The sequence below is a fragment of the Hyaena hyaena genome, unplaced genomic scaffold (genome assembly GCF_003009895.1).
Source record: "Hyaena hyaena isolate Hyena2069 unplaced genomic scaffold, ASM300989v1 scaffold_786, whole genome shotgun sequence".
NCBI lineage: Eukaryota > Metazoa > Chordata > Mammalia > Carnivora > Hyaenidae > Hyaena > Hyaena hyaena.
In genome coordinates this window covers 731,414-750,744 of record NW_024081421.1, presented here as the reverse complement: position 1 = coordinate 750,744, position 19,331 = coordinate 731,414, and the positions used below count along the sequence as shown (strand labels likewise).

Here is a 19,331-nt window from a genome sequence, read left to right as displayed (position 1 = left end):
GGACAGAGAAAGACCACTGTGTTGGGCAGACAGTGAGACCCAGGAACACTACAGCAGCCCTCCAGAAGCTTAGATGCATCGTTCCCACTGCTTCAGCCACCCTTGGGAGTGCATGAGGGTTAAATCCTGACAGTGAGCTTAAGCCCGTGGGGATGGAAGCCACTGAGTTGATGAGGTAAAACTAGCTGGACCATATCCAGCCTTCCACATTAGACAGAACAGCGGCTCAAGGTAGACATGAAGTTATTACAGAAAAAGGAAGACTGTGTTTTCATGCCTCTGACTCTTGTAGCCAGTAACACTGATCTTCATACTGTAATTTTTAACGATTATGGTATTCTATTTTGTGGTTATAATTTATTCAATTTCCCATCATAGGACATTTGCATTATTCCAAGTTTTCATTTTTAATAAACGGTACTGGGACAAACACTTTAGTATGTGCGTATCACTAACTAATAAATCTGTGCTAGCCAGCTAGGTCTTGAGGTCCCTTGAGTAGTGCATGGAGAGGTCCACCTGGTGAGGAAATGGGGTCTCCCTCTCTCCTCTGAGGGAATCAGTGAAGGCTTCAGATGCTGTAGCCCTGGCCAACATCTCAAACTCACCTGTTAGAGACCCTGCACCAGAGCCACCCAGCTAAGCTCTTCCCAATGTAAGATAATCAGTGTTTATAGTGGATGCCTGAGTGGCTCAGTTGCTTAAGTGTTCGACTCTTGATTTTGGCTCAGGTCATGATATAATGGTTCATGAGATTGGGCCCCACCTTGGACTGCACACTGACAGCATGGAAACTGCTTAGGGTTCTCTCTCTCTCCCTTTCTCTCTGCCTCTCCTCAGTTTGAACTCTGTCTCTCAAAATAAACAAATAAACTTAAAAAAATAGGTGTTTACTATTTTAAGACACTAAGTTTTTAATATTTTTAATGTTTTATTTATTTCAGAGAGAGAGAGAGAGAGAGCATGAGCAGGGGAGGATCAGAGAGAGGGAGATACAGAATCCAAAACAGTCTCCAGGCTCTGGGCTGGCTGTCAGCACAGAGCCTGATGCAGGGCTCAAACCCATGAACTGTGAGATCATGACCTGAGCCGAAGTCGGGCGCTTAACCGACTGAGCCATCCAGTTGCCCCTAAGATACTAAGTTTTGAATGAATATGTTATGCAGTAATAGGTAACATATATGTATGTTATATATATAATACATATATATGCATATATATATACACACACACAAGTACATATACTTAATTCCTACAAATAGATGAACAGGATTAGTGCATCATAGGATATATTCTTTTCAAATGTCTCTGATACACATTGTCAAACCACTTTCTAGAAAGACTGTTATCGATTTATGCTCGGACCAGCAGTCGGGCAATTTAGTTACCCTCATACCAGCATGTATGAGAGCGCCCGTCTCCAGTATGCCTGCCCATGCTTGGTATTATCTGTCTAGTGGTGTCTCAGTAAACAGTGGAATAGAGGAAAGAAGGTAGCGTCACATACATACAAGAAGCTGGTGGGACTACAAGTTGCTGCACTGTCTTAAAACTTCAGAGAAGACGCTCCTGGAGACAGATGCTCATTAAATTAGGATGAGATCTCCTTCCCCTTTTAACCAGCAAGCCTTGCTCTTGGGACAATGCTTGTCGAAGCAGGAAATGTTTCAAGACTACTTAGAGTAGCCCCAGGCAGTACTCAGCTAAGGATAGCCCTAGACTTTTTGCCTCGTTCTCCAGAACCCATAAATAACCAGAGTTGTTCTGTAAAAACATGCAAGGTGCCTCAGTGCACAACTCCTCAGACTCCGGGCTCTATTACATAAACTCCCAAGGTGGGACAAAGCAAAAGTGAGGGATGGAGGAGAGGCAGGAATTTGTGTAGAATGTTACTGACAAAGAAGGCTGGGCTGCCTAAAATTTGGTGGCTAAATCCAGCAATCCATTGGATTGTTCTAAAACATTTCCCCGAATTGCCATAAATAGGTAACGACTTCCTAGTAAATGCAAAAGAAAGGCTTTTCTTCCAGACAAAATTGGAACACCAGGTCTCTTGGTGATGGCAGCTTTTGTTCTGTTTCTTGTGTGATTGTATATTGAAGGCAGCTTCCCAGCACTCGCCTTGGGGAGACTTGAGCGCTGAGAACATGGGGCACCGCTTTCCGCCCTCTGCACACTCTGTTCCAGGTCCATCCATGTATCAAACAAAGCTTTGCCTAGAAAGCACAAGATGTACAGGTGTGCAAAAGAAAGTCTGCGTGTTTGGTGGACAGATAGGGGTAGCTGAGATGATGGGGGAGGCATACGTAAGCCTCATAAAATGTACTGAGAACATTAAGTTGGCAATAACACTTAGGAATTCTTTCTAGCATATTTACGGAGTTAGTCTAATCCTTTGCTGCTTGTCTCCATAGCCTATCTCTTTGAAAAAAAACTGACACAGCAAAATCTACTGACTAATAAAGCAACATACCTTGAAATTACCAGATGCTATCATTTTGTCATATTGGCTTCAGCGTTTCTATCATGAAATAAATAAAAATTACTCCTCATTTACTGCCCTTCGTTCCCTTCCCTGATGCAGTTTGCTTGCCTAGTTCTCCACAGGTAAGCACGATCATGAAGTTGATGTTGTTCCTTCTAATGCCCCCTTTACACATACACATTCACAAACAACATACATTCTTGTTTTTCTGTCAATTTAGATGCTGTTGTACTTCTTTGGCTTGCTTTATTGACTCATTCAGGCCACAGCTCTGTTGCTCAGGTTCCATTCATACAGGTCACGGTGAAATTGGTTCCCTTGGGGGTGTGCAGTATGTAGCCCTATATCCACATCCTGGTTTTTTTTTTTAATGTTAGCTGGGTTTTTAAAAAAATTTTTTTTAATGTTTTTATTTTATTTTTTTATTGAAAGACAGATTGTGAGTGGGGAAGAGGCAGAGAAAGAGGGAGACACAGAATCTGAAACAGGCTCCAGGCTCTGAGCTGTCAGCACAGAGCCCGACACGGAGCTCGAACTCATGAACCGTGAGATCATGACCTGAGCCAAAGTCAGACGCTTCACAGACTGAGCCACCCAGGCGCCCCTCCACATCCTGTTTTGAGATACATATTGACGCATGAGAGATCCTGCATTCATTTTAATTACCCTATAGTTTTCATCATGTGACTGTGCCACATTTTATTACCAATTTCCTTAGCGGAAGACACTTTGCTATTGCAAACCGTGCCAGCAAATGTCCTTATTATACGTGTCCTCACGTGCACAGGTACAGAAGGGTCTCTGGGGAACCACCTTCCTTTATTTTGAGATGACTGTGATTTAAAAAAAAAATATCCTGATGAACACTATAAGAAAAAGACAAAGTTGGTAAAACTTACAATATTTATTAGTATGAATCCGTGTTTGTTAATCCCAAAATAACAGATACAATTGGGTGATGTTGAGGGCAATGCCTTACTATAGAATACAAGGTGGAAAAGTCCTAACGGTCTGCAGCAGTGTCTTCTATAAGTGAGTGTGGGTCCAGCCCAGACAAGCCCTTTATAAAAACACAAGAAAAAGGAACGGTTTACACAGCAGAGCACTGACACTGGATCACTGGGTCTGCTTTCAATGATGACGGTTGAAGGAATGGACTAGACACCAAATGAGTCTTAATACAGCTCGGAGCCCGTTAGCGTAAGGCTGGCTTGTAGTCCAGCCCGCTGTGAGCACTGCAGAGCTCGCCAGAGGAGCTCAGCTTCAGCCACCATATGCCATATTCCTTGATTGGAAAGGAAAGATTTCTGTCATCCAAACCTCCCTCGGAAAATGAATTCAGGTCTCATTGGGGCACAGCCCTTTCATTGGCTAGAAGTTAGTTTTAGGTCTTCAACCTTCTCTAATCTGCAAGGTAACGTCATATTCAGCACCCTAATGTACCATTTCAACTCTAAAATGGCAAGTCAATTATATACCTACATAAAATGTTTACATGACTCCAGCGCCATCTTGGGGGATTCCCACTGGGAAGTAACCCTGTGAGAACCCGAGCCTACATCGTACAACACATAGATAGGCACGAGCCAGGCTCAGCCAGTGAAATGGATTACGTGTCGGTGTAACAAATACAAAATCCTATTTACACATATACACACATGTGAAAGGAAAGAAAATGGAGGGAAGGAAAGGAAAGTTTGGAAAATTATGTGAAGGAATTACCTCATGTGAAACTACTTGACGTTTTGGGCCTTAACATAATATTACATGGTTACAGTTCAACTATCATAACAGCCAGAACGTAATCACAAGGCCAGACAAAGGAAGTAGAAAGCTTTGTTGTGGACAAAGCGCGAGCATCGATCTTCAGAGAAGACTCCATGTTTATATGAATGCTTGTGTGCCCAAGTACTGTGTACTCTTTTCACCAATTGCTCTGAGTACTGATTACATGTAAGCTGTCATCTGACTGGCTTGAATAGTTAAGGCGGTACAGAAAGGTAAAGGAGTGGTTCACACCCTCAATGTGCTTCTGAAATAAAACCATGGGCTCGTTGGTGGGTTGCTCACTGGCTACACGTGATGAACATCAGCTATTTCAAGCAAGATGCAACCACTGAAGACCAGCCCAAGGCTGTGAACTCTGCTGGGGGGTGTTATCACCTTAGCTGGGCAACCAGAACAGCTGTCTGGAGACAGACCCAGGTTCTCAGGGACAGCTGGGTGAGGAAAGGCTCCAGGACAAGCCTACATGTCACCTGGAGAGAGGTCATTCAATTTGCAACCCCAGTTGTTTAACTCTCAAAAGGGGCATGACAATCACTTGGCCCCCAAGCAGAATGTTAGCCACTAGCGGAGTTGACGCTGTGGAGAAAACCCTAAAAAGCCCGGCAGTGGCCCTGCTAAAGATATCCAAATGCCACTTGCTAGCAGTTTTTGAGGTGCCTGTCTGCAAGAGCTAAGAGGCACTCTTGAACCAAAAGTAAGTTTTCCTAGCCTGCATATCCTCCGATTGTCAAACTACTCTTTGTGACCTGGGGGAAGCAGTTACAATATCCAACTGACAGCATATTCTTGAGTTTAAAAAAAAAACACCTAACTGTGATTTCCACCTGTTTTCTCTATTGCAATCCTCATAAATTAGTGTAAACTTGGCCACAGTTTCTCAAGCACTCTTGCTTTTTGTCGGTGGTGATCTCAGCACCTCCACCTGTCCAGAGCAGGGTGGGCACAGCCATGACCCGACTCGGAAGCAGCAGCTCACACTGGGTTACGGGGAGTTGAGGTCTTTTGTCAGCTCACAATCTCTTTCCTGGCTTTTACATGATAGGTTTTCTATTAATGTTCGCTGGGCCTTGAATGTTGGGTACCAGCTAGCCCTGTTACCATGCTGCCTGATTAACCATTTCTGAGGCCAGCCATTCTTTACAGTTTCCTAGTCCCCACAAAAGGCATGGATCCAAGCGTCCTTTAAGAATTACCTCCCAATATAAGCCCTAATAGGAAGTCAATGCCTTCCTGACTGCAGGTATTTACGAACGTTAGAATGGTAATGAGACTTGGGTTTCCAATGGAAATAGCTTTTCTTCCTTCCCATGCCTTTTCTCCCTTTCCTTCCATTGGATTCAGACATCTTTAATTAACTGAGCAGACAGGGAATCCAGAAGGGAAGGTTTTATGAAAGCCCATTGTCAGCTAACCCTGGCATTCCCGGGGTGGGCCTCTGGTTAGCCCCAGCGCCCACCTGCCCAAGCCTGGCATCTTCTAGAACACTTTCTCTGATTTTGTCATCTCGGGGACAAATCTTAAGGTGCCGGTGCTCCCTCTGGCCGGCTTTCCTATAACTATTAATTGATATTATTGGAAGTGTGTCCTAAGATCTAGATTTGAATATCTTCTGGTTAATTTTCCCCCTAGATATGACACCAAGGCATTAGTAAAATCATACACTGTGCATTAACCTTCTCTAAGAGGGTAGGTGTTTATTACTGTGGAGATGATCATACCAGGCAGTCTGTGGAAAAATATTTACACCCTACATCTGTCACCGCTTACATGGTAACTACTCAAATGATTCTTTCAAACTAGGCCTCCCACTCCCAAAATTGCATGCAGTATCTTAGTCAGACTTGGTTTGTTTATATATGACTAAAAGAAAAATGGGCACCAAGTAAAAAGAGATGTAGACAACAGTTTCTCATATATCTTTCTCCACTTTCATAATGGCTCAAGTCTATAGCTTGAGTTATGGGCCAAACACGCTCCATTGAAAGGTAAATTAAATGAAATTAAATGAACCTTTCATTGAAGGCTGGTCAGGTAACAGAGGCAATGGCACTGAAGAACTTATTGAAACTGGGCTGGGGAGCACAGGAAATTGGAAGGGATCACCACTTTAGAGTCTCACACACATATAGGCCAGTGTGGCTGCTGTACAAATTTAAGACTATTTTAAGGTTTTTAACAACAATAATAACAAATCAATTGTACTCGTGACCTAACACCTGTTCCCTCCCACGTGCATTTCATGCACCAAAGGCCATTTTGTGGCAGTGTGGCAGATTTTTCTCGAAGCCTTTTCCAGGGATGTTTCCTGCCCCACCACCGCAGGTCTTCTAGGATGCCAAGCCAGCACCCCGCTTCTCCCTCCGTGGGGTGCCAGGCTGCCGAGAATGGGAGGTCGGCTCTGGCTTCTTCAAGTACAATGGACCGTGGCCCACGGGTCAGCAGCACCGCCGGCTGGCTTGCGTAGCTGGCTTCCCAAGTTTGATTGCTCCATTGTTTCCATTTTCATGGGGGTCCAAGGGTGGGATCTGGCGACCTGGAACAAAGAGGAGGCCAGAGTTGAGTTCCTTTACTCTAGTCCATACCACATATACACTGTTACCCTGCTTCAACACCTCCCCTTAATGTCTGGGCTGTACAGGAAGTAGAGGGGTCCAGGAATGGCTCTTTTCCCTCCTTCCCTCCTCGCTCTGCTGCATGAAGTTGAACTCCTGTTTGGAAAGTTGAGGAAAAGTAAAAGCGGCCTCCTGAGAACACGGATTTCCCTGGGTTGTCCACAACCCTGCGCTCCTGAGGAAGGGGGGAAGTTCCCAGCCACGTTCCCCACACGGGCATGGGCCCACCGCTTCCTCTCCGCCCCTCGCATGGGTCTGTCCCACACGAATGAGCTGCTGCATGGCAGCAAGCCTTCCACAGTAACCATGCGTGCTCATCGTTCCTGTGTCTTCGAGGAGAACTGGACTGGGAAGTGTACTCTTCCAAATAATATCATCTGTTAATACTTACCCTCCCCATCCTGCATCCTGCCGTGTGCAAATAATATGATTTTTACTTAATTTAATTTAAAAAATTGTCCTAGAGTCTCTGCATATAAACATAATGTAAGCATTAAAAAGGCAGTGGTGGAGGATGGGGAGGTGGTAGCTAAAGGGTCTGTGGTTTCTTTTTGAGATGATAAAGATATTCTATTTTTTTAATGTTTATTTATTTTTGAGAGAGAGAGCATGCACCCTCACGCGCGTGCACACACACACAAGTCGGGGAGGAGTGAGGGTGGGGACAGGGGATCTGAAGTGGGTTCCACCCTTACAACAGACAGCCCAATGCAGGGCTCGAAATCAAGAACCGAACCACGAGGTCCTGACCTGAGCAGAAGTCAGATGCTTAACTGACTGGGCCACCCAGGCGCCCCGAGATGATAAAGATGTTCTAAAACTGACTGTGTTCTTAGATGAACATCTCTGTGAATATGCTAAAAGCCACAGAAATGTACACATCAAACTGATGAAATGTATAGATTGTGAGTTTTATCTCAGTAAAGCAGTCTTTAAAAAAGGCAACAGGGTCTGGAAATAATATTTGTTTAGAACCTGGCAGTCTGCAAAGATGTTCACGGACAGTGTCTTCACTTAAACCTGGGAGATAGGTGTGGGGGCTATTATTCTCATTGTTTTACCAAGCCTCGGAGAATTCAGGTCACATGCTGAAGGGGATGTCAACAGTAAGTGGCGCAGGTGGCTCTTTAATTATAACCTGCATCATGATTTTCTGATGGGTCCCAAAGCCTCTGTCCTTCTTACTGCACCACGTTAGCCCTCTGCGCTACAGTCCTATGTCTCATAAAAAGTAAAGGTTGTTAAAATGAGCTCACCAGTATATCAGCTTACTAAATAACCAGTGATTAGAAATGGAAGGGAAATGAGTTCCAAAGACAAAATCCTTCCATGCAAGTGGATGTTACCTGGGGACTAGAAACAGAGTCAAATCACCCTGGTTAGAGGTTCATCTTCACCAGGGACGGAAAGAGTTGATGACAAGATATTGATGCATTGTGTAGATCGGGTGGTATGGCCACTCATCAAAGCCCAAGCAGAAAGATTAAGGTCATTGGCAATTAGCCAAAATCCGAAACCAAGGGTAGAGCTCTTCATCTCATTATGAAGCGGATGAGAAGATCCTAATAAATTCCGAAGCTGCTACTACGGCCATTTCCCAGACAGCCCACAAACTATGCAGAGCTGTTGTACACCAGTCTCAAAACAGTTCAGTCCTGATCCAGAAGCAAATGAGAATGGCAGTATGTACTTTTCTCCTTTGGACATGCTGTGTTTTTTTATTAGTCGTAATTAAAAGGAAATAAACAAAATGCCTCTTCTATTTTGTCAATTTTTAAGTGATGAGGAGGAAAGTTCCCAACAACTACCAATACCCTGATTTATTTAGGTCAGATCTTGCCAAGCAAATGTTACTTACTCCTCAAAAGGAGTGTTTTGGAGGAATGACAGTGCCAAGTTATATCATTATTTAAATGTATAAGATTTTGGGTGCCTCCTGGATGTGTTCAGTGCTGCAACAGGGGCTTTTGCTTTTGCATCTGAAATACTTGGCGTCAAAATTACAATTAACTGGTAGAAGCTGTTGTCCTAGTTAACTAAGACAAGTACTGTTCACTGATTAATAGTTTTGACAATATCAGAATCAATATCCTATGCTAACATCAACTTCATGCTATTCTTATGTTGTTAACTCTAAAGTCAGCAAAGTAGCATGAGGCTATTAGCCCTATCTTTGACTTATTCTACATGCCTCATATTGTAAGTTTTCATAAGATTTTTCCTATGAATTGAACTGCAAATACAAAAGAAGCTTATGCATACAATACACATTGAAGTCACAAGGGTAGAGTGAAAATATAGAAACAAAGAACATATGGAAGGCACAATGGGAATGTCTGGGCAACCCATCTCCATCTCGCCTTGCTCTGTCCTTCCTCCTCTCCCTCTTTCCTGTCTCCCACTTCTGTCTTCCATGGACAATAACCAAAACAATGTTTAGAATACAAGATTCAGTAGACCCACATCATGCCTCAAGGAGACTCTTGTTGTTTTAAACTGTTAGTGTTTTTGAGTCAGTTGTTGAGCCTGGCTTCTTAGAGGTACCAGGTCCCATTTATCTTCAAAATACATGAAATCTCATTTATTGGAACAAAGTATTTCTCAAAGACAGAGTTACACAGTTTCCTTTGACTTCGTTTTTCTTCTCTGGGAGAAAGAGTGTTGAGATCTGACAGTCTGTGATGCAGTTAAGTGAACATGGACAAGCTATTTAGTATTTTCAAGACTTTCTTTCCACACCTATAAAGGGGCACCTGGGTGGCTCAGTCAGTTAAGTGTCCAACTTCGGCTCAGGTTATGATCTCATGGTTTGTGGGTTCAAGCCCCGCATCGGGCTCTGTGCTGACAGCTAGCTCAGAGCCTGGAGCCTGCTTCAGATTCTGTGTCTCCCCTTCTCTCTGACCCTCCCCTGCTTACACTGTCTCTCTCTCTCTCTCAAAAATAAAATAAAACATTTTTAAAAAATGAAGAAAAAGAAAGAATGTGAGATAGTAACTTGACAGCTCCTCCAGCATATCCATCTATGGCTACTACCAATGTGGAAGGAACTAACGGCCACAAATGGGTCTGGGTGCCCTCAGGTGGAGTTTGCATGGGGAGATGGGTTCAGGTACTAGGATCAGGACCCATCCTACTCTTCCACGAAACACAACCTGGGACCGGGCCACACATCCCCGCTTCAAACAGCGAGAAGAAAGGAAATGCTTCCATTTTAAGGCAGAGGTTGAGGAAAGCTGAGTCATAACAATGAGGCAAGCACCTTAAAAAGAGAAGGAAGCCAACAGCGTTGTGAAAACACAAGAGCTCTGATCTTGTGATCTGGGTTATTTGGAACTTACCAAAAGGTGAAATGCACTTAGACAAAAGAACGGTTCTGGAAAATGGCCAAGGTGTTTTGTACCAAGGTGATCGCACCATTGAATCAGTATTAATTACACAAGCATAGAACAGGACAAACATATATATAGACACAATATATAGACAAACATATATAGACATCTGAAAAGGCTCTGAGCATCATCCTCTGTGGGTTTCTACTCTTACAAAATGTCCTTTGACTACACAATCTCCGTAACGGGTCATCCTTGAGTAGAAATCCCAGGCCAGGCTGTTTATTTTAATAAAGTTCAGATTGTGTAAGATTCTTCTTGGTAAAAGTTCAAGGGCTTTTTTTTTTGTTTTGAAATTCAGTTTTCCTGAAAGTTGACAGCCCAGAGGAAAAACAGGTTTTAAAAAGGATTCCTTAGGAATGCAATATGTGAAAAAACAAATTCCAAGCCTATAAATTTGATCGTGGCTCTGGACTAGGGACTGTGATGCTTTCATACACAACAAAAATAAAAGAGTGTGGTTGGCTGCAGCAGTGCTTGCTCCTTGGGTGGAGGTTGGGCCATTCCCTGCAGGAGCCTAGAGGCCTGCCTGGTAATACTTCTCCCCTTTCACTGTAGTTCAGGGGTTACTTTGCTCTGCTATTTTCTGTTGAGTGTTAGAGGGTCTGGTAATTGCTCTGTGACTTCCATTTCCTGATCCTGATTTTCTGAATCACCCTGATTAGTAAACTGACACATAGGACTTGGCGGCAGTTAGCCTTGATAATGGCCTTCAAGCCCCTCCATTTAGAGAGGGGGGTCTCTATGGAACACTTCCCTTACAAGGAGGGCAGGGGAGACACATGCCACTTGAGTCATTCTCCGAACTGTCCTTTTACTGCTGTAAAAATGATCTTGGAATTACTAGATCACCTTGAATGTTAAGAGTCTAGACCTAAGAAATGAGCTAACATTCAATATGGGATCAGAATGGCTTAGGAGACACAGAGTGAATTTCATCAGGAGGCCTGCAGGAAGTCCAGGAAGTCAGGGATAAGGACAGCCTTGACCTTGGTTACATTAAAAGAAGTTGAGGAGCACCTGGATGGCTTAGTAGGAGAAATGTAGGACTCTCAATCTCAGGGCTGTGAGTTTGAGCCTCGCATTGAAGTTAGAGATTAAAGACAGACAAATAAATAAATAAATAAATAAATAAATAAATAAATATTAAAAAGAGAAGTAGGAAACAAAGACGGACGGGACTGCAAGAAGACACTTGACAGGATGTGACAACTGACTGGAAGTAGCAGGGTGAAGAGAGGGATAAAGAAAAGCAAGGATAGGGGTGCCTGGGTGGTTCAGTTGGTTGAGTGTCTTATTTTGGCTCAGATCATGATCTCGTGGTTCCTGGGTTCGAGCCCCACACTGGGCTCTGTGTTGACGGCTCAGAGTCTGGAGCCTGCTTCGGATTCTGTGTGTGTGTCTCTCTCTCTCCCTCTACCCTTCCTCTGCTCTGACTCTCTCTCAAAAATAAACATTAAAAAAAAAAGCAAAGATAAGTGTCTAGGTTGCTGAAGGAATGGTGACACTCACAGAGAGGGAAGAAGGGGGAGGTCATCACTGGCTGCTAGTCCAAAATGCCACATGACTTCAAAACAGGGAGGCTTAAGTTACTCTAAAATCATTAGACTTCCTTACCATTCAACGGCATCTTTTCCTTTTATTTTTCTTTTTAAATTAATAGACTCTATTGAATGAACAGCTTTAGGTTTGCAGAAAAAATTGAGCATATTGTACAGAGAGCTCCTAATACTCCTCCCCCTCGTTCCCAACTTTCCCCATTTTAACGACTTACACAACCGTGGAACATTTATTAAGACTGATGACCCATCATTGATTATTATGAACCAAAATCTATAGTTTACATTAGGGCTCAATTTTGGCTCATTTCATCAAAATCCTCTGGGTTTTGATAAATGTATAATGTGTCAGGCATCCACCACTACATACAGAATAGTTTCACTGCCCTAAAATTCCTGTGTCTACTTATTCATCCCTCCTGCCTTCCCTTGATGAGCCCATGGTGACCACTGATCTTTCTACTGTCCCTACAGGTCTGCCTTTTCCAGAATGTCACATAGCTGGAATCATATGGTATGTAGCCCTTTTGATTGGCTTCTTTCACTTAGCAGTATGAATTTAAGGTTCCTCCATGTCTTTCTATTGCCTAATAGCTCCTTTCTTTTTATTATTGAATGATAGTCCATTGAATAGGATATGCCCCCTTATTTTTATTTTAACATTTAAAAATTATATGACACAAAAATGCAAGCCACAAGGGGTACCTGGGTGGCTCAGTCGGTTAAACATTCAACTCTTGATTTCAACTCAGGTCGTGATCTCATGGTTCGCGAGTTTGAGACTCACATCGGGCTCTGTGCTGACAGTGCAAAGCCTGCTTGGGATTCTCTCTTTCTCTCTCTCTCTGCCCCTTCCCTGTGCGCTCTTCCTCTCTCTCTCTCTCTCTCTCAAAATAAATAAACAACTTAAAAAACACCCCTCAAGCAACAAGGGAAAAATCTAACAAACCAGAATTCATCAAAATTAAAAACTTCTGCTCTTCCAAAGACATCATCAAGAAAATGAAAAGGCAAACCACAGCCTCGTGAGAAAATATTTGAAAAAACAAATATCTGATAACATGTATCCAAAATATACAAATAATCGTTAAAACTCAACATTAAGAAAACAAACAACTCAATATAAAACAGGCAAAATTTAAACCAACACTTCACCAAAGAAGACAGAAAGATTGCAAATAAGCACATAAAAAAGCACCTGACATTATTAGTTACTAGGAAGATGGACATTAAAGCCAGGAGGAGAGGGGCAGCTGGGTGGCTCAGTCAATTGAGTGTCTGACGGGCTCAGGTCATGATCTTGCAGTTCGAGGGTCCTAGTGTCGCGTCGGGCTTTGTGCTGACAGCTTGAAGCCTGGAGCCTGTTTTGGATTCTGTGTCTCCCTATCCCTGTCTCTGCCCCTCCCTGTGCACGTGCGTGCACATTCTCGCTCTCAAAAATAAATAAATAAACTTAAAACAACAACAACAAAAATAAATTGCATGATTCCCTCATGGAGAGAGAATCTCTTGCTTAAGAGAGACTTAAAAGGCATATCAACCGATCACTATGTGAAATTTATTTGCATCCTGATTCAAACAAACTGTAAAGTGCAAACAAAGAAACCATTTAGGACAAATATAAGCTATTTGGAAATTTGAACACTGAATATCTGGTGATATTAATATGATAGCAGCATTATAATTACTAACAATGAAATTGTTATATAAAAAAGGCTACATTCTGAAAATATTTACAGATGAAATCTGGAATTCCCTTCAAAATAATCCAAGTGGGAGGTGAGGGGGAACGTGGGGTAGAGTGAAACCAGCTTGGTTATAAATGCATGCTGGTTCACTATGTTATTTGGTTTACTGGTGTATATTTAAAAATTTTTTCCAAAATAAAACCTGATATAAAAACTATTTTTTAAACATTTTTATTTATTTTTTAGAGACAGAGCATGAGCGGGGGAGCGCCAGAGAGAAAAGGAGACACAGAATCTGAAGCAGGCTCCAGGCTCTGAGCTGTCAGCACAGAGCCTGATGCGGGGCTCGATGCCACCAACCATAAGATCATGACCTGAGCAGAAGTCAGATGCTTAATCACTGAGCCACCCAGGTGCTCCTAAACCTAGAGAGAGAGAGAGAGAGCGAGAGAGAGAGAGAGAGAGAGAGAGAGAGAGCGCACATGAGCAGGGGAGGGGCAGAAAGAGAGGGAGAGAGAAAGACCCCAAAGCAGGCTCCATGCTGTCAGCACAGAGCCTGATATGGAGCTAGACCCCACAAACCATGAGATCATGACCTGAGCGGAAACCAAGAGCCAGCCACTTAACCAACTGAGCCACCCCCAGGCACCCCAAGCCTGATTTCATTTTTGTTTTTGTTTCTGTTCCCTGGAATCTCACCACCATGAAACAACCACTGTTAACATGTTAAGCATACATATCCTTCCAACCTTTGCCCAGAAGAATATATTGTTTACTATATATACCATATGGTTCAAATTTTATGAAATCAGGATATTATACAAACCAGTCTGTAACTTCTGTTTTACATTCAATTTATAATTTATCTTTTCATGTCAGGAATACAGATACACATAATTTTAAACCACTAGTTTATACTGGTGTATCATGGTTTGTTTGCTTTTTTTTTTTTTAATGATTTCCCAACTTTGGGATGGTTAAGTCATTTCCTGTTTTTCACCATTATGAATAATGTTACCCTAAACTGCCACAGGCAACGAGCAGTGAGGCAGACTAGAAGCTGCCGGCATGGTTCTGGAGACCCTCTCAGCCTTCTAATACCGGCTGCTTGCTTATTAGCTCTGTGACCTACAGCAGGTTACAAACCTCTCCGAGCCTTAATTTCCGTGTATGTAAAATAGGGATGGTAACAGTGCCTATTTCACAGGATAAATGGTGTACTGATGACTTAATATACATTTAAGCAAATGCAACAGTGGGACAGAATGAGAACTGGCCAAGGGTTAAACATTACTGCTACATTTTGCACCACTGATCAGCTTCTGCTTCAGAATCATCAGGATAAAAGATACGCATGTTTAGAGCTTTTGATACTCCCACTTGTCCATATTCTGAAAACTACATTATTTCACAGACATCCCCTATTACTGCAATCCCTAAATTAACTTTTTGGATGTAAGACAGTCAACAGTAGATGCATGTGTTTGTCTTTTCCTGTGCCTTAATGGCTAAATGTACCTTCATTTGACAGCTTGCTACACTACTACACAATTTGCAAATGCTTTGTTTAGTTTTTAAATTTCTTTATCCTGCTCCAAACAAAAAGTAACTACTAGAGAATTGAAAAAATCCAGAGCACTTAAAATAGCTAACACTCTGTCACAGAGCAGGACCTCATCACTGCCTACAAGTTTTAACTTCCTGCCTGTCGAATGGACACTCTATTCTGATTTCTCTAAACCAACATGCATGTACCTCTAATTATATTCACTTGTAAAAATATTTCTCACCTTGTTCTCAAACTACTAACCAACCAACCAACCAACCAACACAAAACCTGGTTTGATGTCTACTATGTGTCCAGATGTGATTTTCAGAAGCAAGCCTTGTGTTCTCTTGTCCATTCAAATTAACTGGAACAAAAGTGCAGCTGTCTGGCCGAGGTCCCACCCCAAAACAGACCTTTTTCTGGTGAGCTTACAGTCCCACCTCTTTTTGCTCTTAGGGAGAGTTAAAAAACAACGCCAAAAATGAAATGGTATTGGAGTTGCAATAATTAAAATCCACACACCAAAACTTGTGTTTCTCACACTCCGGAATCCAGTGCGCCGGACTCGCAACAGATGCAGCCCCAGGAGAGTCTGCTCATTGGTAGCCTGTCCTCATTCCAGGAACGGAGACCCGGGAGTCTGGAGCGCACCACTCTCTCCCTCGGCCCCCAAGCCCAGCCTGTTTCCCTGTGTTACTGGCTCCACTTCCGAAAGATTGTTGAAGTTCACATCCACATCCCTCCACCTGGTCCCAGCCTCCTCTCCATGGCATGACTGCAACGGCACCTAAATCGGGGAGCCATTTCCATCCCTTCTCCCCCTGCCCATTCCCCAAGGGTGAGCGTTCCATCACTGTGTACCCAGCTGTGGCCCACCCCTGCTTAAAACCCGTGCAAGGCTTCCAGAATATCACCTCCTCCATCCCAACATGACACCGAGCAAGCACCTGGCTCCGTCTCCACGCTCCCCACCTAGGGGTGCCTGAGCTCGCCACCTGCAGTCCCCAGCGACCCACTTTCTCCTAAATGCAGCCCAGCACTTCCAGCCTCAGGAACTCCACTCATGGTGCTCACTCGGCCTGAGGCTCCTCCTGAGCAATTTGCCCAACTGGCCTCTCCTTGTTTTCCAGGTCCAGCTTAAAATCATTTCCCTGGGGAGATCTCCCCCACCGATCTAAAGTCCCCACCTGTCACTATTCCTGCATCCTTGTTCTGCTTCAAAGCATTTATTACAATGTGTCATCATATACTTATTTGGCTCTCTGCCCACAGGCTGTCTTCCCGCCCGCCTGCCAGTTTGTTTTGTTGACTGTGGTGTCCCTGGTATCTGGCAAGGCACCTGACCCACAGAAGTGTCATTTGTCGAATAAGCAAATAAAGACATAACTCAGCCTGTGCAACTGGCCCGTGTCATCCAACCTTAAGTCCCCAGAGAAGAGTGACCACGTTTCACTTGATCTAGTGACCGCGCTGAAATACTGCCCCTGGAATATCATGAGGCAGGAATGAAGAACCAAATTCAAAAGACCAAACTGGGCACTTATGCTATCTACTCGTCTTAGCTTCATGGGGAACGTGACAGAACAAGACTTGCTGGCAGAGAACTTGCACGAAGTGTATACCACTTAGAGAGCGTTCGTAATGTGCTCATTTAATTTAATCACTTAAATATGTTCAAATGGCAGAATGATGGGGGAAGCCATAAGTAACTTCAGGAGCCACCCATGGGAGTTGGGGAAGATGAAGACTTCGTGAAGGATAAAGATATGAACTGGACCTTCAAGGAATTCGGGTTTGCAGGGAGGAAGGAGAAGCATCCCATCAGGACCAGAGACAGCAAGTGGATGGAGGAGGGGATAAAGACAAAGCCTGCTAAGAAGCAAATGCTGATGTCGGAGCTCCGTACCCTGCCTCTCAAGATTAGAGTCAGGCAGAGAGAGTAGTTGGCAGGGAAGGCCACCAAGACTTGGGTTTTGATTCGTAACATTGTAATAAGTACACAGCAACAAGAATATTCTTTGTGCTTTCACACACCAACTGAAACATTCCAATGTACCATAATTTTCTTTGCCAAGAAGAATTCGCTTTTAACTCAAAGAGGAAAACTCTGATGTTCAAATTAAAGGCGTAAGACCTCAAGAAAGAGAAATTTCTGGGGAGAAATGCATGGAAGGGAACGAGTCATATGCTGTAGGGCAAAGGAGATCCAAAAATGTCATTGAGGAGAGGGTACCTGGAGGAATACCAGTCAACAGTACACTATGTGGGGACAGACCGTGTGCAGGCCTCTCCCCCCACCACTCCAAAATAGGGCAGTACTTTTACAAGGTCCTTTACAGGGTAGCTTTAGCCTTGAAAACAGACAATATTTCGCTAAGCAACTTCCAGTTAGTAAATACCTTAACTCATGCTTAGAAAACACAGCTGTCTCCTTTCTGCTTTATGAACACCCTGGGAATACAGAAGAGGAATATTTGTCTCTTCATCCAAGTCGATACGACTTCATTTTGCTTAAGCACACCTTTTTAAAGGGTTTTACTCTCACCACTTTTATTGCATCCTTTCTCCCAGGCACGTTTGTCTCTGGAACACTGCTTTGGGGAAGGTACAAGTCAGCAATAGCGCGTTCTATTTTCAGCTCAGAAGGAGCACATGTAATACAAGTAGGAGCAGGGGAGAACACATAAATGAAACTTAGGCTGTGGTGTATTTAGGCGTACTTGGTACTGCAGTTCAAATTAACCTGTTATTAGGCTACCACACCCGAGTGTGAAGAAATTCACCTGAAGGAGTGAAGAGGCCCCTTACAGTACAGCGCTTACAGTACTGTGGGCCGTGGATCTACAGGCTTCTTTGCTAAGGCAATTTTTCTTTTTTTGAGAGAGAGAGTGTGCAAACAGGGAGGGGCAGAGGATGAGAGAGAGATTCTCAAACAAGTTCCACACCCAGTGTAGAGCCCAATGCAGGGCTTAATCCCATGACCCTGAGATCACAGTCTGAGCCCAAGTCAAGAGTCAAAGGCCAGGAGGAACCCTGGAGCCCTACAAGGCAATGTTAACCAACGGAGAATGAAACAGAAACAAGCACTTGTTTGTTTGACCTGAAAGACAAAGTGATAACAGTTATTGTATGGCTTATACAGGAATTATTTGAAGCCATAATTACCCAGTGCTTTAGGCAAAACACTTGCTTTTTCTTAAATGAAGCAGACCACCAAGATCTTAGGACTTCCTTACTCAAGGTCCCCATCACCTTGAGCCATAAAGACCTCCTAGGGGTGAACAGGTGTATACTGGCTCGACCACACAAAGAAGTATCTTTCAAGTTAAGATATTAATACTTGCTGCTTGGGCTTATTTTCTTCTTTGCGGTTCTTATTTCACTCTTCGTTTTAATAATGATTTGTGTAAACCTCAAAAAATCTCCCGGCTCATGCAGAACCCTTAAGCTGACTCTCCGGTATGCAGAGCACTGTGCTTCTTTCACTGGGCACTGCTGGCTGCACCATCGGGCCTTCTAGGAGCTAAAGCTGTGGGGAAGGGCTCTAGAACATATAAGGAGCTGCACAAAGGAAAGGGGTCAATGTCATCAGGAGCTCTCTAGCTTCACCAAGTAAAACCTTTAATCCAAACAAAATACTGAATAGTCACACAACTTGCCTAACATACCAGAAAAGCCGAACGCCACCAGAAAAGAATGAGTTTGATCCGAGGGAAAATGAGGTTAATGGAATGAGGTCAAGCCAAACTCTCTAAGAGGTCACCCAGCATTCCACAGCTACAGATGTAGGACAGCTGAGGCATTCCATCCATGGCCCATTTTCAGGAAGGAGCAGGAGTCTGGGGATCCAGCGTTTGCAACATAAAATTACAGCCTACCACTCTCGAGTTCAACCACAAAGGTCAATGCACTTGGATCGACACTATTTTGTTGAGAGGGTGAAATGATAGCAGACAAACGAACCCTTCTGAAGGAGGATGGGAGGGAAGGTGATGTGGACCCCCAAAGAACAAGTGAAGCTGGGGCTGTTCAGGCCTTCGCTGTGTGTTCTGGTGCATTTCCGTATCATGTAAGTAACCCCGGTCAGAGTTCCCCATCTTCCAGTGAATTCCCCATCAAGCCAAGAGAAACAAACAAAATAATCCCTGCTGAGGGTTCTCAGAGCCTAAAGTAATGAACCAAAACCAGTTAAAAGGAAATCAAATCCGTTCTGGGAAGTGAAGGCCTCTTGGACTTTGAGAGCACCACCAACTATGACTTC

General features: G+C 43.5%; 1 protein-coding gene across 2 annotated transcripts in view; it reads right to left on the bottom strand.

Moving 5' to 3' along the window:
* Positions 1-3,370: 3,370 nt before the first annotated feature.
* RAB31 (RAB31, member RAS oncogene family) overlaps positions 3,371-19,331 on the bottom strand; it is a 128,431-nt gene continuing 112,470 nt past the window's right edge. For both annotated transcript variants that reach the window (XM_039219084.1, XM_039219083.1), the window contains exon 7: positions 3,371-6,806. In XM_039219084.1, coding sequence (XP_039075015.1) covers positions 6,709-6,806 — 98 coding nt within the window. In that variant the 3' untranslated portion in view covers positions 3,371-6,708. The remainder of the gene's footprint in view (positions 6,807-19,331) is intronic.